This window comes from Zalophus californianus, chromosome 12 (assembly GCF_009762305.2).
Source record: "Zalophus californianus isolate mZalCal1 chromosome 12, mZalCal1.pri.v2, whole genome shotgun sequence".
Lineage (NCBI taxonomy): Eukaryota > Metazoa > Chordata > Mammalia > Carnivora > Otariidae > Zalophus > Zalophus californianus.
This window is the reverse complement of record NC_045606.1, coordinates 14930358-14957552: the sequence shown is the minus strand read 5'-3', so window position 1 is coordinate 14957552 and position 27195 is coordinate 14930358. Positions and strand designations below refer to the sequence as shown.

At 40.8% G+C, this 27195-nt stretch overlaps 1 protein-coding gene across 2 annotated transcripts in view; it reads right to left on the bottom strand.

The window, feature by feature from the left end:
- Positions 1 to 27195, bottom strand: part of AMPH (amphiphysin) — a 309085-nt gene that overhangs the window by 101560 nt on the left and 180330 nt on the right. For both annotated transcript variants that reach the window (XM_035723411.1, XM_027574926.2), the window contains exons 3-5: positions 23383 to 23437; positions 13276 to 13370; positions 11046 to 11141 (exon numbers count right to left, since the gene is read on the bottom strand). In XM_035723411.1, the coding sequence (XP_035579304.1) occupies positions 11046 to 11141; positions 13276 to 13370; positions 23383 to 23437 (246 nt within the window). The remainder of the gene's footprint in view (positions 1 to 11045; positions 11142 to 13275; positions 13371 to 23382; positions 23438 to 27195) is intronic.

Here is a 27195-nt window from a genome sequence, read left to right as displayed (position 1 = left end):
GGCAGAGCTGGGGAGACTCCCCTTCCTCCCCCGGGAGGAGTGGCGCGGGAGCGCACCGCAGGGATCTGCTGGGTTTGGAGACTCCACACGGGGTCAGGTGCCAGAGAAAGAAACACTCGGTCACAGGCCAGGTGAGCACGGAGTGCGGCCGGACACCGGGGAGACGGGAGTGACTGCTTTTCTCTGGGGGCTTACTGAGGAGTGGGGCCCCGAGTTCTCGGCTCCTCCACAGTGGAGATTGGGAGGCCGCCATTTTCACTCTCCTCCTCCAAAGCTGTACCGAGAGCGTGCAGGGAACAAAAGATACCAAGAGCAAACCTGAGCAGATTACTTAGCCAGGACGGACAAGGGCGGGGCAATTGCGCCTCCCGCAAAGACATTTGGGAACCACGGCAACAGGCCCCTCCCCCAGAAGATCAGCAGGAACAGCCAGCCAAGACCAAATTTACCGATCAATGAGAGTGGCAGAACTCCAGCACTAGGGGAATACTGCACATAGAATTCCTGGCTTTTTTACCATGATTCTTTAGTCTTTCAAAGTTAATTTCTGTTTTTAACTTTTTTTCTTGATTTTTTTTTCCCTTTTTCAACCAACATCTTATCAATCCCTCTTTTAAAAAAGCATTTTTATTTTTTCTTTTTAGAGTCATATTCTATTCCTTCATAGTAGTTACCCTTATTTTTGGCATATATATAGTTCTCTCTTTAAAATTTTGAGATACAGTTTCTTCTAACAGATCAAAATATACCCTAAATCTCAAGTGTATGGCTTTGTTCTAGTCTCCTCCCTGATCACATTCTCTCCCCCTTTTTTCTTTCTCTTTCTTTTTTTAATCCTCTTCTTTCTTTTTTCAAACAACTTCCTATCTTATCAATTCCCTTTATAGAATTTCTTATAATTTTCATCTTTACAATCATATTCCATCCCTTCATCATATCAACCCTTATTTTGCACATGTATAAGTCTTTCTTTCTTTAAAATTTTGGGAGGCACTTTCTTCTAACAGACCAAAGCACACCCAAAATCTAGTGTGTGACACTGATCTATGCACCAGCCTGATGATATTTGATCATATTCTGTTTTTTCCATTTTGTTCTGTTTTTATCTTTTTCTTTTTCTTTTTCTTTTTTTTTCTTTCTTTCCCTTTCTTTTCCCCTGGTTTCAGGTCTTTTCTGATTTCTTTAGAGTGTATTTTCTGGGAACGTTATTACCCTGTTAGCATTTTGTTTTCTCATCCATCTATTCCTCTCTGGACAAAATGACAAGAAGGAAAACATCACCTCAACAAAAAGAACAAAGGGTAGTACCGTCTGCCAGGGACCTACTCAATACAGACATTAGTACGATGTTGGACCTAGAGTTCAGAATGATGATTTTCAAGATACTACCTGGGCTTGAAAAAAGTATGGAAGTTATTAGAGAAACGCTTTCTGGGGAAATAAAAGAACTAAAATCTAACCAAGTTGAAATCAAAAAGGCTATTAATGAGGTGCAATCAAAAATGGGGGCACTAACTGCTAGGATAAATGAGGCAGAAGAGAAAATCAGTGATATAGAAGACCAAATGATGGAAAATAAAGAAGCTGAGAAAAAGAGATAAAAAACTACTGTATCACGAGGGCAGAATTTGAGAGATAAGTGATACCACAAGACGAAACAACATTAGAATAATTGGGATCCCAGAAGAAGAAGAGAGAGAGGGGGGCCAGAAAGTATTTTGGAGCAAATTATAACAGAGAACTTCCCTAATGTGGGGAAGGAAACAGGCATCAAATCCAGGAGGCACAGAGAACCCCCCTCAAAATCACTAAAAATAGGTCAACACCCCGACATCTAATAGTAAAACTTATGAGTCTCAGAGACAAAGAGAAAATCCTAAAAGCAGCTTGGGGGAAGAGATATGTAACCTACAACGGTAGAAATATTAGATTGGCAACAGACCTATCCACAGAGACCTGGCAAGCCAGAAAGGACTGGCATGATATATTCAGAGCACTAAACGAGAAAAATATGCAGCCAAGAACACTATATGCAGCTAGACTGTAACTGAAAATAGGAGAGATAAAAGCTTCCAGGACAAACAAAAACTAAAGGAATTTGCAAACACAAAACCAGTCCTACAAGAAATATTGAAAGGGGTCCTCTAAGCAAAGAGAGAGCCTAAAAGCAGCACAGATCAGAAAGGAATGCAGACAATATACAGTAACAGACACCTTACAGACAGTACAATGGAACTAAATTCATATCTGTCAATAGTTACCCTGAATGTAAATGGGTTAAATGCCCCAGTCAAAAGACACAGGCTATCAGATTGGATTAAAAAACAAGACCCACCGATATGCTATCTGCAAGAGACTCATTTCAGACCCAAAGACACACCCAGATTGAGAGTGAGGGGGTGGAAAACCATTTACCATACTAATGGAAACCAAAAGAAAGATGGGGTGGCAATCATTACATCAGACAAATTAGATTTTAAACCAAAGACTATAATAAGAGATGAGGAAGGACACTATATCCTTCTTAAAGGGTCTATTCAACACGAAGATCTAACAATTGTAAATATCTATGCCCCTAACATGGGAGCAGCCAATTATATAAGCCAATTAATAACAAAAGCAAAGAAACACATAGACAACAATACAATAATAGTGGGGGACTTTAACACCCCCCCTCACTGAAATGGACAGATCATCTAAGCAAAAGATCAACAAGGAAATAAAGACTTTAAATGACACACTGGACCAAGTGGACTTCACAGATATATTCAGAACATTCTATCCGAAAGCAACAGAATACACATTCTTCTCTAGTGCCCATGGAACATTCTCCAGAATAGATCACATCCTAGGTCACAAATCAGGTCTCAACCGGTACCAAAAGATTGGGCTCATTCCCTGCATATTTACAGACCACAATGCTTTGAAACTAGAACTCAATCACCAGAGGAAAGTAGGAAAGAACTCAAATACATGGAGGCTAAAGAGCATCCTACTAAAGAATGAATGGGTCAACCAGGAAATTAAGAAGAATTTAAAAAATTCATGGAAACCAATGAAACTGAAAGCACAACTGTTCAAAATCTTTGGGACACAGCAAAGGCAGTCCTGAGAGGAAAGTATATAGCAATACAAGCCTTTCTCAAGAAACAAGAGAGGTCTCAAATACACAACCTAACCCTACACCTAAAGGAGCTGGAGAAAGAACAGCAAATAAAGCCTAAACCCAGCAGGAGAAGAGAAATAATAAAGGTCAGAGCAGAAATCAATGAAATAGAAACAAAAAGAACAGTAGAACAGATCAACGAAACTAGGAGCTCATTCTTTGAAAGAATTAACAAGATTGATAAACCCCCGGCCAGACTTACCCAAAAGAAAAGAGAAATGACCCAAGTAAATAAAATCATGAATGAAAGAGGAGAGATCACAACCAACACCAAAGAAATACAAACAATTATAAGAACATATGATGAGCAACTCTATGCCAGCAAATTAGATAACCTGGAAGAAATGGGTGCATTCCTAGAGATGTATCAACTACCAAAACTGAACCAAGAAGAAATAGAAAACCTGAACAGACCTATAACCACTAAGGAAATTGAAGCAGTCATCAAAAATTTCCCAAGAAACAAAAGCCCAGGGCCAGATGGCTTCCCAGGGGAATTCTACCAAACATTTCAAGAATTAATGCCTATTCTCCTGAAACTGGTCCAAAAAATAGAAATGGAAGGAAAACTTCCAAACTCATTTTATGAGGCCATTACCTTGATCCCCAAACCAGACAAAGACCCCATCAAAAAGGAGAATGACAGACCAATATCCTTGATGAACATGGATGCAAAAATTCTCACCAAAATACTAGCCAATAGGATCCAACAGTCCATTAAAAAGATTATTCACCACGACCAAGTGGGATTTACCCCTGGGCTGCAAGGTTGGTTCAACATCCGCAAATCAATCAACATGATACAATACATTAACAAAAGAAAGAACAGGAATCATATGATCCTCTCAACAGATTCAGAAAAAGCATTTGACAAAGTACAGCATCCTTTTTTGATCAAAACTCTTCAGGGAATAGGGATAGAGGGTACATATCTCAATATCATAAAAGCCATCTAAGAAAAACCTACAGCGAATATCATTCTCAATGGGGAAAAGCTGAGAGCTTTTCCCCTAAGGTCAGGAGCGCGGCAGGGATGTCCACTCTCACCACTGCTATTCAACAGAGTATTAGAAGTCCTAGCCACAGCAATGAGACAACAAAAAGAAATCAAAGGCATCGAAATCGGCAGAGGAAGTCAAACTCTCACTCTTTGCAGATGATATGATACTGTATGTGGAAAACCCAAAACACTCCACCCCAAAACTGCTAGAACTCATACAGGAATTCAGTAAAGTAGCAGGATATAAAATCAATGCACAGAAATCAGTGGCATTCCTATACACCAACAACAAGACAGAAGAGAGAGAAATCAAGGAGTCGATCCCATTTACAATTGCACCCAAAACCATAAGATACCTACGAATAAATCTAACCAAAGAGGCAAAGGATCTGTACTCAGAAAACTATAAAATACTCAGGAAAGAAATTGAAGAAGACACAAAGAAATGGAAAAACGTTCCATGCTCATGGATTGGAAAAACAAACATTGTGAGGATGTCAATGCTACCTAGAGCAATCTACACATTCAATGCAATCCCCATCAAAATGCCATCCACTTTTTTCAAAGAAATGGAACAAATAATCCTAAAATTTGTATGGAACCAGAAGAGACCCAGAATAGCCAGAGGAATCTTGAAAAAGAAAAAGCAAAGCTGTCGGCATCACAATTCCAGACTTCCAGCTCTATTACAAAGCTGTCATCATCAAGACAGTATGGTACTGGCAGAAAAACAGACACATAGATCAATGGAACAGAATCGAGAGCCCAGAAATGGACCCTCAACTCTATGGTCAACTTATTTTTGACAAAGCAGGAAAGAATGTCCAATGGAAAAAAGACAGTCTCTTCAACAAATGGTGTTGGGAAAATTGGGACAGCCACAGGCAGAAGAATGAAACTGGACCATGTCCTTACACCACCCACAAAAATAGACTCCAAATGGTTGAAAGACCTAAACGTGAGACAGGAGTCCATCAAAATCCTAAAGGAGAACACAGGTAGCAACCTCTTCGACCTCAGCCGCAGCAACTTCTTCCTAGAAACATCACCAAAGGCAAGGGAAGCCAGGGCACAAATGAACTATTGGGATTTCATCAAGATAAAAAGCTTTTGCACAGCAAAAGAAACAGTCCACAAAACCAAAAGACAACCGACAGAATGGGAGAAAATATTTGCAAATGACATATCAGATAAAGGGCTAGTATCCAAAATCTATAAAGAACTTATCAAACTCAACACCCAAAGAACAAATGATCTAATCAAGAAATGGGCAGAAGACATGAACAGACATTTTTCGAAAGAAGACATCCAAATGGCCAACAGACATATGAAAAAGTGCTCAACATCGCTCGGCATCAGGGAAATCCACATCAAAACCTCAATGAGATACCACCTCACACCAGTCAGAATGTCTAAAATTAACAAGTCAGGAAATGACGGATGTTGGCGGGGATGTGGAGAAAGGGGAACCCTCCTACACTGTTGGTGGGAATGCAAGCTGGTGCAACCACTCTGTAAAACAGTATGGAGATTCCTCAAACAGTTGAAAATAGAGCTAACATACAATCCAGCAATTGCACTACTGGGTATTTACCCCGAAGGTACAAATGTAGGGATCCCACGGGTTATGTTCACCCCAATGTTTATAGCAGCAATGTCCACAATAGCCAAATTGTGGAAAGAGCCAAGATGTCCATCGACAGATGAATGTATAAAGAAGATGTGGTATATATACACAATGGAATATTATGCAGCCATCAGAAGGAATGAGATCTTGCCATTTGCAACAACGTGGATGGAACTGGAGGGTTTTATGCTGAGTGAAATAAGTCAATCAGAGAAAGACATGTATCATATGACCTCACTGATCTGAGGAATTCTTAATCTCAGGAAACAAACTGAAGGTTGTTGGAGTGGTGGGGGGCGGGAGGGATGGGGTGGCTGGGTGATAGACATTGGGGAGGGTATGTGCTATGGTGAGCGCCGTGAATTGTGCAAGAGTCTTGAATCACAGATCTGTACCTCTGAAACAAATAATGCAATATATGTTAAGAAAAGAAAAAAAAAAGAAGAAGATAGCAGGAGGGGAAGAATGAAGGGGAGTAAGTCGGCGAGGGAGACAAACCATGAGAGACGATGGACTCTGAAAAACAAACTGAGGGTTCTAGAGGGGAGGGGGCTGGGGGGATGGGTTAGTCTGGTGATGGGTATTAAAGAGGGCACATTCTGCATGGAGCACTGGCTGTTATGCACAAACAATGAATCACGGAACACTACATCAAAAACTAACGATGTAATGTATGGTGATTAACATAACAATAAAATTTTTAAAAATCAAATAAATCTTAAAAAAGGAAGTATAACTAATAAGCAAATAATAAGCAAATTTATTTAGTCTAATGCAAGGCCCATGCATTTGGCCTTTTTGAAAAGCCCCCTAGTGGTTCAGTTATACCCAGCTAGTCCAATTGGAGAACTACTACAGGAGGAGACCCTTAGAAAACTTTATTTTTATATGGTAGAAAGAAGAAAACAACACTAGCATGTTTATGGCATACAAACACAGTCACAACTCACAGATCCTCAGCAACCTACATTATGGGTATTGCAGGGATTATTCCCATTTTACAAGTAGAGAATCTCCAGTTGCATGAGATTAACTTCTAACTTGTCCAGAATTGCTCAGAAAGTCTGTGGCAGAGATGAATTAGAGGTCAGCCAACCCTCCCACCACACACCAACCAGTACCAGGAGTAGAATGAGGCACATTGAGACACCTAGGGCACAACATCTAAGAAGGCCTTTACTCTCAGGTACACATACCTGCGGGGTCAACAACCAAGAGTAGGTGCCTCCTTATATCTTGAACTCTAGTGCCCTGACCTGCCTCATCCAGTCCCCGCCCTCCTCCTGACTCTTGGTCAGTCCTCTTAACTGCTCCCATATTTCTCTGACCTACCCCATCATTCAATTACCACCTGTCACTCTATGCTATTCCTCTATACCCCCTTCAGGAAGGGTGAGAGGTGGGTTGGGGCAGTTACTCTCATTTAGCCGCTTCCAATCTCTTCACCCTCTACACCTACCACTTCCAACTGGTGTTAGTGGAAAGCATGGCTGATCACATTTTCTTAAAGATAGGGGATGAATTAGTCTAGGCAGGATGAAGGGAGGCCCTTGAGGGCACTCTAGTGGGGAGAGTGTGCCTATGAGGTGACCAACTCATTATTTGTAGCAAACATCTAACTACTATCCTCAAAGGAACACTGTTCCTTGAAGCAGTGGACTTGTGTAACTCTGTGTATCTCTGATAAAGCTCTGCTTCATGGACTTGTAGGGGAGGGGTTGGGGTGGGGAGCTCTTCTTTAGTATCTTCCAAGAAGCCAATCTTGATTCTTTGAAGATGAATGCAATTTTTTTGAAAAGGGTCAAAATTCAATGACTTCCAAGCCTGGGAATAAGGTGGAAGAGTACACTGGGTCATTTTTTTTTGTTCAAAAACAAGAAGTGAAATAAATAATATGACTCATTTTCTTGGGTAACTGACAAGTCAATTACAGAGCAGGGCTTACCATAGTAGAAGGGCCTGTTTTGAAGGCCATCGCTCATTTTGATTCACACAATTTTGTGTTGGAAATACAAATCAATCTTATTTCCTTACCTATCTGATACTTGAAAAACTTGAAGAAAGAATCAAATCTTCTAAGTAAGGGTAGAGTTAATCCACCTTAGCTTTTATATGGGAAATAACACAATTCTTATTTAACCATCCAGTAATAAATTTAAGTAAATTTACTAGTTTAACAATAAAGAGTTTAATGATATGGTTCAATTGAAATTTCTCCAAATTTCCCACTGCACACTGACCTTATACAGTAAAAAAATTAATTTATTGTATTTTTTTTAAATGTCAATAATAACCCCAACTTGGAATTCACTATGGCACACTGTTGTAAACATATGTTTAAGTGCTTATGCATGGCTGCCAAGATAGAATCTAAACTACATTTTACAGTATCTGCTCACAGCTGTAAGCCTGCCTGGGTTGAGGACAAGCTGGCTCTTATTATAACATTGATTTTAGATGTCAGTGCTGCATAATAAGAACTATAACACCGGGTGCCCTGCCAATCACAGTTGGAAAAGTCAAACATCATTCCCTCATGAATGGTACTCCATAGTCCTTGCTGGTGAGCAGCAGTAAATATTTGGAAATTTGCCTGACATGTTAACTACACATGGACTGTTTGACTTTAATGGAAGTCAGGGAAGTCAGTTGTGTTCCATGCTTTGAAAATTCTCCACACAGTATTTTTAATCATTAGCTTCCTTTCGATCAATAACCCATTCATTACATAATCATTCAGCACTAACTTGACGAAGTGATAGAGTCTACATCCACTTCTACCTTCCATTCAGACACAGAGAATAACTTAAGTGTATCTTCACAGAAAAAAATGTCTTTCAAATATTAGAAACAGCTACTGTGTCTACTCTCCAATTCTAAATAGCTTCCTTTCCTAGTTCAACACTGCTGTGTCCTCAACTCTTTGTCATATGAAACGGTTTCACAATTGTCCACCTTGGTTGAAACGCTATTCTAAATGTGACTTCAGAGAAAGAGAGATTATTTCAGCCTCTTTCCATGACACAGGCAACCCCATGACATATATTTTATTTATTTTAAAGACACCCAGCTAGATGACATTATTCCCAAATCTCTAGTGTAAAGATGGTTCAGTCACTGGAGGATCATCTTTGCGCATGACCTCAACCGTGGACCTCAAGAAAAGAATTGCTTAAGCAAAAGTTCTACTGAGTTCTTCATCTTTCTGATGTGGAACAAACTGAAGACAGTCCATATCATCCATTATGATTTTATTTAATTAGTTAATTAATTTAAATATTTATTTATTTATTTTTAGAAAGAGAGAGAGCATGAGTAGGCAGAAAGGCAGAGGAAGAAGGAAGAGAATCCACAAGCAGACTCCCCACTGAGCATGGAGTCTGACACGGGGCTTGATCTCATGACTCTGAGATCATGACCTGAGCTGAAACCAAGATTTAGACACTTAACCAACTGAGCCACCCAGGTGCTGCCATCATGATTTTATTTTGATCTATGTTTCAATGCAGGTACTTCTGGGTGTTTTTGTCTTCTAAAATTATATGCTCCTAGAGAATATGGTCAATTTCCAAATTACTATGGCTGGGCAGTACCATAACAACCAAGATCCTCCACATTTTTCTAATGATACCAAGTTTTTGTTCCTGAAGCTGAACAACTTTTCAAATGTGTTCTTCTCTGGTCAATCACAGCCTTCATTTGCTTAGTTAAATCATACTGTTAATGTATATTATATGAATAATTTAGACTAGTTGCAAACTGCTTTGGAATTTTCAAGTATGAAGTCAAAGTTTTCCCATATCCCCTTCTGATTTATTAGGGACTGATTTTTATGGAGATTAAATTACCACGCAACAAATGATATTCTGAAGTGTGATAATGATTCGGAGACTCTTTGCTCCACAAATGTTACAAATTCTAAGACAAAATGTGACTGTCCACCAAATAATCTGAAGATATCCCAAGACACATTCTCTATAGGCTAGTGCATGGCAGCCTCAGAGAATCCTAAAATTTTTTCAATTTAATTTTTAAATCTCTCAGAAAATTTTAAAAAGCCAACTTACACCTTTTAATGAGGATACAATCATACAATGGCTCATGAAAGTGCTCTCCTGCCTATTATGATAACGTCATTGAGAATCCATCGTTTGGATTTGTTCTCTGTGACATTCTGCCACCAAGACTAATTAATGTACCTAGTCTGGTCCACTGAGGCTTTTTGTCTGGTGCCCCTGTGTCCCAAAACACACTTGGGATGTTGGCCAATTAGTTTAGGTATCATGTATGGGACCAAGGAAATTGACATCATTGACAGGAGTGCTGCTCTGGCTGAGAAGCTTCACTATGTTTTATGGCCAAGGCCAGTGCACGTTACTGCAGCTAGTGTCCTGGTATTTGGCAATGGCTACAAAGCAGACTAGAGAAAAGTGGAGCTTCACATCAGAAGTCACCTAATTAAGGCTCTGCAGATGAATGGATGCTGGTTCACGGCCTCCTTCACCCTATAAGACGGGCAGCACCATGGTACTTACCTGGTATTCCTCCTTGAGGAGGAAAAACAACTGGGTGCAGATCTATTCATGCTACCATGTGCTATGTACAGCCCTGATGGTTTAAAAACCATCTCTACCTCCAAGGTCAATTCTAAATCTACGATGTTCAATCCTCCGCTTATATATTTCCCATCAATGAATCCAAGTGTCAAATAAGACAAATGTTTTAGATGAGATATTTTTAGACCCAGTTGTAAATGTATTTGAAATGCTTCTATCTTAACAGTTCAATCTGAACCAGGAAATTTTAAGGACAGAAAACATATGCAGGTGTGCTCTGAACAGTAAATAAGGAAAGACTGAATCTTGCTCTCAGGTTTGCAATGAAGTTTCTCCTTTCTTGGAGACTGCTGTTTATTCTAATGAAAATTCTTATCAAATGCTATACAATAAAAAGGTTGAAACACAAAGAAGATTGGAATTTTTGGTATCTGGTTTGCAATTTTATATCTAGAGTATTAAAAAGATGTCTGTAGAGAAACGAAAGCTGAAGCAGTTCGCTAAAGGGGAAAATGTGATTTCTGTGGCTACATTTCATTTCAAAAGATAGGATAAAATTTCCATGCTTAAATAAATGAAAAGTGACCGTGTTTGATGTCAGTTTGAGGACTCTGAATTCCACTTATCTCTTGCCCACGTTTCAATAAGTACATAGAACCATACAATTCTTCCCTTTATAGACACAAAGTAAAATACCTTTATGTCAGGAAATTGGCCCAGATAGGTATCCAGTGTCAGCAAGGACCCATCCACTAGTTTTTGATGAAAGTCTTCCCATAGGACATCACATTTCTGAAAGAAGAAGAGAAACAAAGAGATAACTGCTGAATGATTTTGATTGCTGAACTTCTAAAAAAAATCAGGAATGATAAAATTAGATAAATAGTACTTCCTTGGATAATAGATGTTAAAAAAACATGGATTATTTAATAATACAATAAAATTTCAAGGCAATTTGGCTACAAGTTTTTTTTTTATTATGTTATGTTAATCATCATACATCACATCATTAGTTTTTGATGTAGTGTTCTATGATTCATTGTTTGTGTATACTACTCTCCCAGTCCACTTAGCTCCACAGGAACCAACCTAGCCTTGGCTACCAGTTCTAATCGACAATATAGGCTACCGAGGATACAGACTACATTTTCCAGCCTGTGTCACAGCTAAGGTCTGGGCAAAGGGATGAACTTTCAGGAAGTGTCCCTAAAATGAGGCTAGTCTTCCCTGCTTCCTCCTTTTGCCGACCGGAGTGCTAAAATGAGAGCCGATGGCCAGTGCTCAGAGTCATACTGAACGTGGATGAAACAGCAAGGATGGCAAACATGGGTCCCTGATGTCCCCATACCTGGGCTGCTCACTTCGAAGTCTTTTACGAGAGAGAGATAACTTTCTATCTTTGGAAAGCCACTTTCGGGGGCTTATTTGCTTTTGTTTCTTTTTTCACACTTCAAATACAGATCCTCATTGTTACAGATCCCAATTCAAGAAATTTATGCCAACAAAAAAATTTAAATCCTCCATATGAAAGGGTTCATCTTCTGATGTGAATAGACGCTCTGAACATGGAGTGTTCAGCTCCTTCACCAGCAAAAGAGCCCATATTTGGATCTGCAACTAAAGGTTCCAAAAATCCTGGGAGGCCCTCCAAGGACCAAGGTGGGACCGCAGTCATTTTCTGAAGGAACAAACGCCAACAGTGAAATCTGTTCCACACACAAGGTAACGTGGTGCTCTGAAAAGCTATTAATGTAAGTTTCTTTTATTCCCTTAAAAATTCTTTTCTTGACGAATTTTTAATCATACACCATTCATCAGAAACGTGTAATATGAGGTAAACATTTAACAACGTGATGTTGAAATGGTGTCTTTATATAGGAGAAAGGTGACAAGAACTTTTCTCATAAATACATCTCTGGGCTTTTTTTTCTCTTAAAAAGATTATGAAGATCAATGCGGGGATGTCAGAATTTTCACGGAGCAGCCTGGGGCTGCACTGTTAACCCATCTTTCCAAAGATCGCATGGATGGTCAGTGCATCACACCTCAAACCTTCTCCCGAGCCAGGGCGGCTGTATTCCTTAGGTCTTCTGTGCCTCAGTGTGCATCAGTGGGCTCATGTCAAGTGGTTATGACAAACACCATTCATTAACAAAGACCTTGGACACAAGAGAAGCCCTGACAGGCAGTTTGCTAACATCAGTAATAATGACATATACTGAACATCATGCCAATAATGTGAATACATAGGCTTTAAATGTGTTATTAGTTGGTACAATTCTTATTCTCACTCTGAAGATGAGGAAGCTAAAGCCTGAGAAGTTGAAGAACTCATCCAATATCATACAGAGGTCACTCTTGGTCTCTACCCCATTAGGCCTTCTGCAAAGCGGAAAATACCCACTTCCTCACTTCTCGCCAGCCAGATGGCCCTCGGTTGCAAATTGGATTTCAGGTGTTAAGACATGTCTAGGGACAAAGGCTTCTGGAAGTTACATTCCTGACCACAGGCTGACCACATCTGTCCTTAGGCTCTGCAGACCAGTGAATGGACCAGTGGTATTTAAGTGAAATAGATGCTTTTCACACCTCCTAACCCTGCTTTCAAGACAGGATGGGGGGAGAAGGGGTACAGGGGTGAAGTTCTGCCCTGGGCCAGTTCTGCTGCTGAGATGAGCTAAGATGTGTAGAAAGGGTTGGTAAAACAGTATTCTTATTTTGAAGAAAAATCACCTTTAACTAAAGCACAGCTTTATACCTCTAGTTTTATAATGGCTCACTAATCAGTATGAGTTTGGGCTGATCTGGATGGCAGAATAGTACGGTGTCTTCTGGGTACATGGTGCCCCATCATGATTTAGCGGAATGTGCTGGAACCCTGGCAGAAGTGCCCCAGGCCTCCTGTGGTCTGTGATCCTGATCTTACCTCGCCAACCACCTTCACATCTTCCCGCCCATACCAGTCAGGCTCATAGACTTCATGCAGCGACTCGGTGAGCTTCATTGAGGCTTCTTGCATGCCTAGTGTTGGAGAAAAACAACTCTGGTTGGACAGACATGGGTGAGGTGCCCCTTCCTGTGTCCCCTACTTTTCTAAGACAGAAAAACCTTGAGTTACCCACTAATCATTGAAGGAAAAATCATGAAGTCACGACTGTTACTTGCATCTGTATTCACAACTGCCCTGTGAGGGTCTCTAACGTATCTGATTACATTGTGCATTTTCTATTATTTTCATGATAATGGCAGATACTGAGTCTTGAAAAAAATCAACAAGGTGTCCTGTTCTGAAAACAACAATAGTAATGTGTTCTATTATGTATGCCATCACGTATGACATGGCACAGGACCATAAATACACAGAACACCTAAAATAACACATCCATAAGACTACGGAGCTCAAAAAATAAAATTAATCCTAAATGACTTTAAATATGAAAAATAAAGCCTTCCACAGAAGCAGGCTGAAGCAAAATTAACAGGATTCTAGGGCAAAACAGCTGGAAGTAGTTTAAGTGGCCTGTTTTCGAAAGAAAAAAGAAAAAAAGTTTTTCTTTTTCTAAAGTTATTAAAAGTTACATATACAGTTTTAAATCAGAACTCTCAGAAAGCTTAGAGTTCTTAACTCTGTGGGTCAGAATTTCCATTAGACTTACATTTGGTGTGTGTTGCAAAAACTATGGTTGTTAAATAGCAGGAAGGATATAAAGTGTCCTTGTGCAACACAAAGATGGAAAGTATCACCAAGTCTTTTCCAGTCTCTGCTCTGCCCCTCCTTCAAACCATGGAGGATACAGTGCACATTGGGTGGAGACAGCGCAGGGCTGAGAACAGTCCCTAGTGCGTTCTTTGGCTGGTGACTTGGAGAAGCTCCCCTTCTGGCACCAAACCCTCCCTAATGACTGGAAGCTGAGACCTGGCCCAGTTGGTGTCTTGGCTTTTGTCACTAGGGGATATGAAATTTTCCTTACAAACGAAAAGCATCTCATAAAACTCAATGCCCATGACTCCACAAAGGAAAGTTTTCATGAAACTGAAAGCTGCAACCATCTAGACTCAACTAGATGCTTGTTGGATTTAAGGGCATCGGTTCTGGTTTCAACTATGAGAGAACAAAATAAAAGATGTGTGAAGTGACAGAAGTAAATCCTTGAGGAGTAGGTACAAAAGTCAGCATGGTATTTCATAGTACAGTTTCTCTCTAGGCAGGGAACACCCCCACTCTCCTTCCTCCAGTAAGATGCAGATACAGATTTGGTCTATGCACTTGAGAAATGTGAAGGTTTCTAGGACACATGAAGTAGGAAAGCCTGCAAACCCTCTCTCCATGAAGCAAATCACTGAGCACACTAAAGGATCTCCCAACAACATCCTGTATGGCCCACACCAGCTGAAAAGACTTGGTGACCAAAAGCAGTGATGACATGAAAGCATGTAGGTGTAGAGACAGCCAAAAATTAATGCAAAACCTGCAAGTGTCCTCTAGCACTCTGAATGAATCCCCTAGTGAGAATGTTCCCTCTTGTATGCGCAGTCACTGCTGAGGTGGACCAACATGACCTCCAGCATCTCCATTGGCTCCTCCCCAAGGACAAGCAAGCCTCTACTAAGAACTGTACCCCTCGAATGTCAGTCACTGGTTGACACCCTTCCATAACTCAGATGCCAAAAGGCTTCTGAAGGTTTCTCTTAAATCTTTGTCGTAAGCCCGACGAAATTATAAATAGCTGGGTAGACAAGTTCTTAAGGTCTTAAGAGGAAGAAAAAGAAATGATGGTGTTGTAGGACAAATAACCTTTGTGGTGAAAAATAAAACTGTGAATGTAAGCTTAAAATAAAATTATACAAGACCTTACTCATTGGGGCTAAAAGCACAATGTTGCAGTAAATATCCCTCCTAGCAGCCAAAAATAACCACTAATTGCTGTGTGGATAAATAGTGATGGAAAATTTGGAAAGAGTCCATTTTGACATAGAAATTGTTTCTAGAATATTGCATAGGAAGCACTTGGATGGACACATAAGTGAACAAGACACAAGCTTTGGTCTTAAGGGGCCTAAAGAATGGCAAAGATTTTAGGGATTTAGAACCTACTCTGCTGACAGAGCATAAGAGAAAAAAAAAAAAAAAGCCAAAACCCAAGTTCCCTTCAAAGTAGCTTGGCAACATTAAAGCAGAGAAGATGTTGTAATGTATGGTGATTAACATAACAATAAAAAATTATTTAAAAAAAGCAGAAAAGATGTTAAATGCTACCTCTGGCATTTAATAATATCTATATCCAGTATTTTCTTAAAAGATTAGTGATTTCCAAAACTGCAAGACAGGCGTCATGCATAGAATTATTATTTTACTACTGGATAGGAAGCACTTCCCTTGCTTTAAAATTTTGGACCTTCTCCAAGGCATTTACTGCAACATCCTCTTTCCCTCTGCAACCAAATTTGCAAGCTTCTATTCTCATCCTCTAAGATTTGTTGCAGAGATTACACTGCTACAAGAGTCCTCTTTGTACAACCTGAGGGTGTACATTTTAGTTAAAAATAACATCAGCTAAAATACATTATGACAATAACCAGCAGCAACCATAAACCATTACAAGAGTATCTACAATATTGTAAGTATCTGGCAGCTCTTCCCATTATTTAGAAGAGAGCTGTTTAAGAAGCCAGCAGTTGGCTCAGAGGAAAGCAGGATGGGAAGTCTTTCTCCTAGAGATTTCAGGAGAGCAAATATAGGAACAAGAGTTGGGGGGGTAGGCAGAGTGTGAGATGGCTCAAAGACAGTCAACCCTCCCGCTGGGTCATGCTCACACATAACAAGCACATACAACTAACAAGTACCGATGCCACCATCTGGGCCATGCTCCGTGGAGAGGAGTTCTTGTGTGTTCATTATCCCAGTGTCTGGCCTCCATGGCCACCCCCATGCCAGTGACTCCTGATTCCAAATCCCTACTGGACATCTCCACGTGGATGTGCTTCTGGTTCCCCACGCTTCACATGCCCAAAACCAACTCAGAACTTCCTGACAAAACCTCTACTCCTCTTCCCAATCCTCATGAATGTCACCCGGTAGTCCCAGTTAGAAAACTGGATTCATCCTCCCAAAGTGAGTATGCCACCAAGGCACACCAGTCCTGCCTGAAGCCCCTTGCTTCCATGCCCACTGCCACAGCCCTCAATTGCATATCCATCATCTGTCATTTGGATTAGATGAAATAATGTAAACGGTTGAGCAAAGTACTTCTACAAAGTTAACATTCAAATGTCAGCCACCATTATGAAAAACTTTTTAGAAGGCACTGTGGCATAATAATTAAAACTATTATTTGCAATCCATCAGCCTTTGTTAAAATCTGGTTGCCAACACATGTCATCTGTGTGACCTTAGGCAAGTTATCTAACCATCCTAGACTTCAGTTTTCCAAAGTGTACACACGACTTTTCAATGATAGTACGTGCTGTGGCCATAGTTAAAATTGTATGAAATGAGACAGGAAAAGCTTACATCAGTGCCTTGCACAAAAGTGCTCAATAAATGTTAGCTTTTTTCACTATCATTATTAAATCCTGGACTAGATTTCTAAGAAGTCTCTTGCAGCTTCATCTCCTCTAGCCTGAATCCCACAAAACCACAGTAACTATTTTTCTAAAATGCTAATCGGATCATGTGACTCATTCCCTTGCCTACAGTGATGTAATGACTCCCTTCTGCACTGAAAGACCAAAACTCCAATATGATAGGATACATAAGCATACCTACCTTACCACATCTCATCCATCTCAGATTCTTGCTTACACTCAATTATCTACTTGTTCCCTAAAGAGCCCAAGCTTCTTCCTGCCTCCTGGACCTTTGTATATGTAGCTTCTTCTACCTGGAAAGTCCTTCCAACATCAACCGCAGTCTCCAGCATATCTTTTTTCTTTTGTTTTATTTTATTATGTTATGTTAGTCACCATACAATACATCATTAGTTTTTGATGTAATGATCCATGATTCATTGTTTTCGTATAACACCCAGTGCTCCATGCAGTACAGTCTCCAGCATATCTTATCACCTGGTAACTAGTTATACTCCCTTCCTAGGTCCATTTAAGCATAAGTCCCTTGGAAGGCCCAACCTGGTCTCCTGTCCTTCGGGGGGGGGGGGGTCCTGTCCTCTGTTGTGATGCACATAAGGCACACTTCTGTTAAAGTTTGTATTACTATGTATCTTTGGCCTTTTTGTTTATTTAACTTTCTCCCCATCTCTGCTGCCAGCTCCATCAGAGTAGGCACTGTGTCTTATTCGTCTCTGCATCTCCACTCTGAGAACAGCGCTGCGCCCATAAATGGGGCTCAATGCAACATTTGCTGCTAAAATAAACGAGAACAAAGATCTACCTTGCAAAGCCTAAGCATCAGCAGAAATAATAGTTACCTACAGAGGTGAATGGCACCCTGTGATCATAAGACGAAGAATAACCTTATTCCCCAGAGTTTTAGTAGTAGAGATTTGGAGGGCTTCTGACAGCACCTGGATGGATGAGGAACACCAGGTAGCTGAGAGCTTGGTGATCTTCCTACCACTGACCCTGGGACCAGACCCAGGGGCCATCACTCTAGGGCCAGATCTCCTTCCTCCATAATGCTGCCTGCATTACAATACAGTTAGTTAACTAGTGTTCTTTTTTTGTGAAAGCCAGAAAAATTGGCCATGAAAGCCCCTTGAAAATCCAAATTATGATTTATTTAACACCTACCCACTGTCTGTCTTTCCTTGTGTTCCCCAAAACCCAAACTGTGCTCCAAGGAACCCTAATTCTTGGTATAACTTTGAGAAGAGGAAAGCATTCCATCGTCAAATACCTGGTAAAAACTGCCCACCCACCCACAGGGCTTCTGGAGATTATATTAACATATTAAGGGCCCCACAGTAATTATGTTCTGTTGGAGAATTCACTCCAACCAGCCTTGACCAAAGTAATATAGACATAGGTCCCTTTCATGGAGTATCATTTGTTAACAAAATGTGTTGGGGAAGAGTTGCTGGCAAGTCCTCTCTCCTACCTATGGGGATGTGACCATTAGCAGTGGAAGCAGGACACAGTCTACAACATTGAAAGGCTGCTTTGATGCTGCACCAGTGTCTCTCTGGAGCTAATTCTTCCCTCAGTGGATGCTCCTAGACCCTAGTAAGGAAAAGAATTATTCCATCTTGTTTAAAACAGCAGTCTTCCTACTAAGGATGTAAAACTGACCAAAATACAGAGACTTGAGAAGGAGATTGAATTCACTCCTTCATTCAATACATTTATCCACATAAAAAAAAAAATCAGCCAACATTGAATAAAAAAAAAAATCAGCCAACATAAAGAAAATCCTGTGGGGGCATCTGGGTGGCTCAGTCGGTTAGGCGACTGGCTCAGGTCATGATCTCATGGCCCTGGGATCAAGCCCCACATCAGGCTCCATGCTCAGTGGGGAGTGTGCTTGAGGATTCTCTCTCTTCCTCTCCCTCTGCCCCTCTCTCCACTCGTGTGCATGCTCTCTTTCTAAATCTTTTTTAAAAAAATCCTGTGCTTGAAATAATATATGACATCTTGTGTTCAAATCCTAAACCAATAGTAAAAGAAATACCTAGAGTGCCTTCTATTTTCTGACTGAATTGTTATAAATACTTAGGGTTAATTTTTTTAGAACAGTGAAGTATGAGCTCTATGAATTTGTGAAAGTTGTCTGAGCCTTACTTCTTTACAAATGTCAACGAAGGTTGTCATGTATCATATAACTGTGTTGGGTGGTTACAAAGAGGTAATAAGCCTATGCTTAACTCACAGCCCAGCACACAGGAAGTGCTCATTCTAAAGTAATAGTAGTAAGTTATCATTACTCCACTGTACAGATGAACTCAAATTTGTGAAATCAATGCCCTACCAACAGTCATATAGTTCAAAGGCTGGATAAGACAGTGGATAAAAAAAAGGAAGGCCACAGGGACACTTGGGTGGCTCAGTCGGTTAAGCATCTGCCTTGGGCTCAGGTCATGATCCTAGTGTCCTGAGATTGAGTCCCACATCGGGCTCCCGGCTCAGTGGGAAGTCTGCTGCTCCCTCTGCCTGCCGTGCCCCCCACCCCCGCTTGTGCTCTCTCTCACTCTCTCACCCTCTGACGAATAAATAAACAAAATCTTAAAAAAATTTATTAAAAAAAAAAGCAAGCCCACAACAAGGATGGACCTAGAGGGTATTAAGTGAAATAAGTCAGACAGAGAAAGACAAATACCATACGATTTCAGTCATATATGGAATTGAAGAAATAAAACAAATGAACAAAGGGGAAAAAAGAGACAAAAACCAGACTCTAACACACAGAGAACAAACTGGTGGTTGTCAGAGGAGAGGTAGGTGGGGGGATGTGGGAAACAGATGAAGGGAATTAAGAGTTCACTTATCATGATGAGCACTGAGTAATGTGTAGAATTGTTGAATCACTGTATTGTACACTTGAAACTAATATACCACTGTATGTTAACTATACTTCAATTTACAAAAAGCAATGCATTAGGAAACATGTGGATGAGAGTTTGTATCTTGGCACTACTGTTTACTAGTTCATGACCCTGAACAAGCTATTTAACCTCTCTGGGCCTCACTTTGTCATCTATAACATGAAGATGATGGGAGTACTTACATCAGAGTTGTCATAAGAATTAAAATTATATGCCTGGCCTATACAAGCTTAAATATCATTTAGTTTAAAAATCAATTTCACCAATGTTTTATTATTATGACTATTTTTTTTATTCTTAAGATTATTATTTTATTACTTATCACGATCTTTGAAACAATTTCACACTTCCACAATGAGATGGCTAGAGTAAGTTCTTGGAACTGGTACTACTGTGTCAAAAGGGATGCCCCCTCCCCCCAAAAATAGACACTTAAAGGCTTTTGCCAAATTGCCCTCCAGGAAAGCTGTCTTACCAGCAGTGTATAAAAGGGGTCTGCTGCGGGGGTGGGGAGGAGAAGATGGTGGAGGAGTACGGGACCCTATTCCAACCAGTCCCAGAACTGAGCTGCATATCTTCAGTGCCATCCCGATCAAAACTCCAATGGCATTTTTCAAAGTGCTGGAACAAACAATCCTAAAATTTGTATGAAATCAGAAAAGACCGCGAATTGCCAAGGAAATGTTGAAAAAGAAAAACAAAGCTGGGGGCAACACGTTGCCTGATTTCAAGCTATATTACAAAGCAGTGATCACCAAGACAGCGTGGTACTGGCACAAAAACTAGACATATAGACCAATGGAACAGAATAGAGAGCCCAGATATGTACCCTCAACTCTATGGTCAAATAATCTTCGACAAAGCCGGAAAAAAACATGTATGGAAAAAAGTCTCTTCAATAAATGGTGCTGGTAAAATTGGACAGCCGCATGCAGAAGAATGAAACTGGACCATTTCCTTACACCATACACAAAGATAAACTCAAAATGGATGAAAGACCTCAATGTGAGACAGGAATCCATCAAAATACTAGAGAAGAACATAGGTAGTACCCTCTTTGACATTGGCCACAGCAACTTCTTTCAAGATTCATCTCCAAAGGCTAGTGAAACAAAAGCAAAAGTGAACTTTTGGGACTTCATCAAGATAAAAAGCTTCTGCCCACTGCAAAGGAAACAGTCAACAAAACAAAGAAGTAACCCACAGAATGGGAGAAGATATTTGCAAATGACACTACAGATAAAGGGCTGGTATCCAAGATCTATAAAGAACTTCTCAAACTCAACATCCAAAAAACAAATAATCAAGTCAAAAAATGGGCAGAAGACATGAACAGACACTTCTCCAAAGAAGACATACAAATGGCTAACAGACACATGAATAAATGTTCATCATCATTGGCCATCACGGAAATCCAAATCAAAACCACATTGAGATACCACCTTACACCAGTTAGAATGGCAAAAATTGACAAGGCAAGAAATACAAATGTTGGAGAGGTTGTGCAGAAAGGGGAACCCTCTTACACTGTTGGTGGGAATGCAAGTTGGTACAGCCACTTTGGAAAACAGTGTGGAGGTGCCTCAAAATATTAAAAATAGAGCTACCCTATGACCCAGCAGTTGCACTCCTGGGTATTTACCCCAAAGACACAGATGTAGTGAAAAGAAGGGCCATATGCACTCCAATGTTCATAGCAGCAGTGTCCACAATAGCCAAACTGTGGAAAGAGCCGAGATGCCCTTCAACAGATGAATGGATTAAGAAGATGTGGTCCATATATATAATGGAATATTACTCAGCCATCGGAAAGGATGAATACCCAACTTCTTTTACATCGACATGGATGGGACTGGAGGAGATGATGCTAAGTGAAGTGAGTCAAGCAGAGAAAGTCAATTATCATATGGTTTCACTTATTTGTGGAACATAAGGAACAGCATGGAGGACATTAGGAGAAGGAAGGGAAAAATGAAGGGGGGCAAATCGGAGCAGGAGACGAACCAGGAGAGACTATGGACTCTGAGAAACAAACTGAGGGTGTTAGAGGGGAGGGGGTGGGGAGATGGGTTAGCCCAGTGCTGGGTATTGAGGAGGGCATGTACTGCATGGAGCACTGGGTGTTATACAAAAACAATGAGTCGTGGATCACTACATCAAAAACTAATGATGTACTGTATGGTGACTAGCATAACATAATAAAATAAAATAAAATAATAAAATAAATAAATAAATAAAAGGGGTCTGCTCCCCACAGCTTTCCAATGCTATGTATTATGGTCTTTTTAATCTTAATGTCTCTAAACATTTGGAAGAAAAATGACAGTATCTCCCTTTTGATTTTACTTAATATTCTTTGATTATCCGTCCAGGAGGATAAGTGAAAACTCTTTTTGAAACTTGAAACTATTTTTTCACACTTATTACCCATCTCCAAGTTCTTCTCTGGCTAATTTTTTCTTCATATGTTCTACCTATTTTTTCTTTTAATCAACTGATATTCATTTAGCATACTTACGGAGCTCACTTTCATCAAATACGTTGTCAAAATAATTTTTTAAACATATACATAAATTTGATATATTTATGAGGTCAAATCTCTCAATCTTTCCCTTTATGGTGTCTGTCTTTTGGGTTGCCCTTGTAAAGACCTTGTCAACCAAGACTAGAGACTAAGTCTACTGTATTTTATTCTAGTACTTTAGGACATGTCTTTGTATGCATATTTAACTCTTTACTAGATCTATAACTGAGAAGGAGGGAGTAGAGAATGAGCTTGAGGATCTTACTTTTTTCTGGGTATTTCGCTAGTTGATGCAAGACCCCTTGCAGACGATCCATTCTCCCCCTGACTAATCTGGAAGTCTGCCTTGTGATCCATCACATCCATGGGTGCACCTGGATCCGTCTCAGTGCAGGCAGCTGTATAAGGTACAGCAGGCAGGAACAGAGCACACCTCCCTACTGCCCTCTCCTCCCTCCACCACCCACCTCAATTCTTTGCCTTGCATGGCTGAGGCCAGAAACCAATGTCACAGCCTCTCAGTCTACATCCAGTGGCAGGGCTGCAAGTGCAGCTGGTCCCCATAAGTCACAGGTAGTCCAGGTCCTTGATTTCTGATAACCCTCCACCTGCCTCTGCCATAACTCCTTGCCCCTTGCAGCTAGAGGGCTGAAGTGTGAGTCTGTGAGTGGTCTACTCTTGGGACATGCTCTCCCTTAGGATATACCAGCTGCAAGTTTTCTTAAACAAGGTCTCAAGCTCGCTCTACCTCACAAAGCTTCCTAGAAGTCTCTGGTGTAGGAAGCACTTATTCCTCATTGCCAGCATAACAGTAGACATTTTTTTTCTTGTATATTCTGATTATCATTTCAATGGGAATTTGGGGGTGGGTGGAATGAGCACCTGTGCTCAAGTATGCATCTTGCCAGAAAACCAAACAGCTTTGTAATTAACACTTAATCCCGCCACTCATGAATATCAAGAACAATCTGTGCTTGGTAAGGTAACATGCAGTAAATGACTCACACATTACCTTTGATAGCTGCTAAATATCCCCGGAGTTCTCGCTGAAGCCTGGTACCCTCCGCCTGAAAGACACACAAACACAGAGATGCTAAGCATCTTGTCTATATTTTGCATGGAAACACTTGTGAGGCAGTAAGTCTTGGAGCTATTATTACCCGAGACTCATTCTTGAAAGAATATAAATATGTACACACAGCCTAAACAAGGCACCCATCAGTGTAAACATTTACAGAGATTTTATTCAGCTTAAAAGTAAAGGCAAGTATGATTTTGCTGAGAACAGAAACTATGACCCACCAGACAGCCTCCTATATACTCAAGAGCCAGCAAATCCCTAAATTTTGATGCATGGAATACAGCAGTCGGAAATTGATCATCACTGTTCAGTATGGTAGCTACTAGCTACATGTGGATGAGTGCTTGCAACGTGGCTTGTCCAAGTGGAGATGTACTGTAAATGTAAAATACCAGATTTCAGAGACTTAGTTCCAAAAAATCTAATTAATAGGTTTTATATCGATTGCATGTTAAAGTGGTAATAGTTGGGATATACTGATGATGTGGTTTTGGAATATAGGTGAGGTTTGGTGGGGTGGGGTCTGGGGCCAACAGCCAAGAAAGAATTCTTTAGACGGAGGGCGGAGCAAGATGGCGGAGGAGTAGGAGACCTAGATTTTGTCTGGTCTCAGGAATTCAGCTGAATAGGGATCAAACCATTCTGAACACCTACGAACTCAACAGGAGATCGAACAGGAGAGTAGCAACAACTCTCTGAACAGAGAAGCGACCACTTACTGGAAGGTAGGACGTGCGGAGAAGTGAATCCGAGGCGATATTCGGGAGGATAAACGGCGGGGGAGGGGCCTCCGCCGGCCGCTTCTGGCAAGTGCTAGAGCCGCGGAGCACAAAATCGGACCTTTTAAAAGTTGGCTCGGCGGAGGGACGTCGCTGCAGTGGCTAAGCGGGGGGTGGAATCCTCCCGGGACAGTGTGGTCTCAGGACCCTTGGGGTCACAGAGAGACCGGGGGTGCCTGAGTGCGGCAGAGCTCCCAGGTGTCGGGGCGGGGAAGCCGGCTGCAGATACGGAGCAGAGTCGCGGGCTCTCAGCTCGGGGTTGCCATAAACTGTGATCTGCGGCCCAGTCGGGGCACGGCTCCCCCAGCAAGGACCCAACAAGCAGCAGATCCGGGGAGACTCCCCTTCCTTCCCGGGGAGGAGCGGTGCGGGAGCGCACTGCAGGGATCTGCTGGGTTTGGAGACTCCGAGCGGGGTCGGGTGCCAGAGATAGCAACGCTCGATCGCGGGCCGGGTGAGCATGGAGAGCGGCCGGAGACCGGGGACACGGGAGTGACTGCTTTTCTCTGGGGGCGCACTGAGGAGTGGGGCCCTGAGTTCTCGGCTCCTCCGGGCGGAGACTGGGAGGCCGCCATTTTCGCCCTGGTCCTCCAAAGCTGTACCGAGAGCTTGCAGGGAACAAAAGCTCCTGAGAGCAAACTGGAGCAGCTTCCTTAGCCCGGACCGACAAGGGCGGGGCAATTCCGCCTCCGGCAAAGACATTTGGAAACCACAGCAACAGGCCCCTCCCCCAGAAGATCAACACAAACAGCCAGCAAGCCAAGACCAAGTTGATCGATCAAGGAGAATAGGAGAACTCCAGCGCTAGGGGAATACTGCACATAGATTCATGGCTTCTTTTTTTTTTTTTTTTTTTTTTTTTACCATGATTCATTATTTCATCAAAGTTAATTTTTGTTGACTTTTTTTTATTTTTCTTTTTCCCTTTTTCAACCAACATCTTATAAATCCCTTTTTTTAAAAAAAAAAAACATTTTTTTTTTTTCATTTTTAGAGTCATATTTTATCCCTTCATAGTAGTTATCCTTGTTTTTGGCATATATATATAAGTTGTTCTCTCTTTAAAATTTTGAGGTACAGTTTCTTCTAACAGATCAAAATATACCCTAAATCACTAGTGTATGGCTTTGTTCTAGTCTCCTGCCTGATCACATTCTCTCCCTTTTTCCTTTTTTTTTTTTTTCCTTAAATCTTCTTTCTTTTTTCAAACAACTTATCTTACCAAGTCCTTTTATAAAATCTTTTATAATTTTCATCTTTACAGTCATCTTCCATCCCTTCATTGTATCAACCCTTATTTTGTACATATATGTCTTTCTTCCTTTAAAATTTTAGGAGGCACTTTTTTCTAGCAGACCAAAATACGCCCAAAATCTAGTGTGTGGCACTGATCTATGCACTAGCCTGATCATATTTGATCATATTCTGCCTTTTTTGAATTGTTTTGTTTTTGTTTTTATCTTTTTTTTCTTTTTCTTTTCTTTTTCTCTTTCTTTTTTCTTTCTTTCCCTTTCTTTTCCCCTGGTTTCAGGTCTTTTCTGATTTGTATACAGTATATTTGCTGGGGACGTAGTAAACCTGTTAGCCTTTTGTTCTCTCATTCATCTATTCTCCTCTGGACAAAATGACAAGACGAAAGAAATCACCTCAGCAAAAAGAACAAGAGGTAGTACCGTCAGCCAGGGACCTACTCAATACGGACATTAGTACGATGTCGGACCTAGAGTTCAGAATCATGACTTTAAAGATACTAGCTGGGCTTGAAAAAAGCGTGGAAGTTATTAGAGAAACCCTTTCTGGAGAAATAAAAGAACTAAAATCTAACCAAATCGAAATCAAAAAGGCTATTGATGAGGTGCAATCAAAAATGGGGGCAGTAAATGCTAGGATAAATGAGGCAGAAGAGAGAATCAGCGAAATAGAAGACCAAATGATGGAAAATAAAGAGGCTGAGAAAAAGAGAGAGAAACAACTACAGGATCACGAGGGCAGAATTCGAGAGATAAGCGATACGATAAGACGAAACAACATTAGAATAATTGGGATCCCAGAAGAAGAAGAGAGAGAGAGAGGGGCAGAAGGTATATTGGAGCAAATTATAGCAGAGAACTTCCCTAATGTGAGGAAGGAAACAGGCATTAAAATCCAGGAGGCACAGAGAACCCCTCTCAAAATCAATAAAAATAGGTCAACACCCCGACATCTAATAGTAAAACTTACGAGTCTCAGAGACAAAGAGAAAATCCTGAAAGCAGCTCGGGAGAAGAGATATGTAACCTTCAATGGTAGAAACATTAGATTGGCAACAGACCTATCCACAGAGACCTGGCAGGCCAGAAAGGACTGGCAAGATATCTTCAGAGCACTAAACGAGAAAAATATGCAGGCAAGAATAATATATCCAGCTAGGCTATCATTGAAAATAGAAGGAGAGATCAAAAGCTTCCAGAACAAACAAAAACTAAAAGAATTTGCAAACACGAAACCAGCCCTCCAAGAAATATTGAGAGGGGTCCTCTAAGCAAAGAGAGAACCTAAAAGCAGCAAAGAGCAGAAACGAACACAGACAACAGACAGTTAACAGTCACCTTACAGGTAATACAATGGCACTAAATTCATACCTTTCAATAGTTACCCTGAATGTAAATGGGCTCAATGCCCCAATCAAAAGACACAGGCTATCAGATTGGATTAAAAAACAAGACCCATCAATATGCTGTCTGCAAGAGACTCATTTTACACCCAAAGACACCCCCAGATTGAAAGTGAGGGGGTGGAAAACCATTTACCATGCTAATGGACACCAAAAGAAAGCTGGGGTGGCAATCCTTATATCAGACAAACTAGATTTTAAAACAAAGACTGTAATAAGAGATGAGGAAGGACACTATATCCTACTTAAAGGGTCTATCCAACAAGAAGATCTAACAATTGTAAATGTCTATGCCCCGAACATGGGAACAGC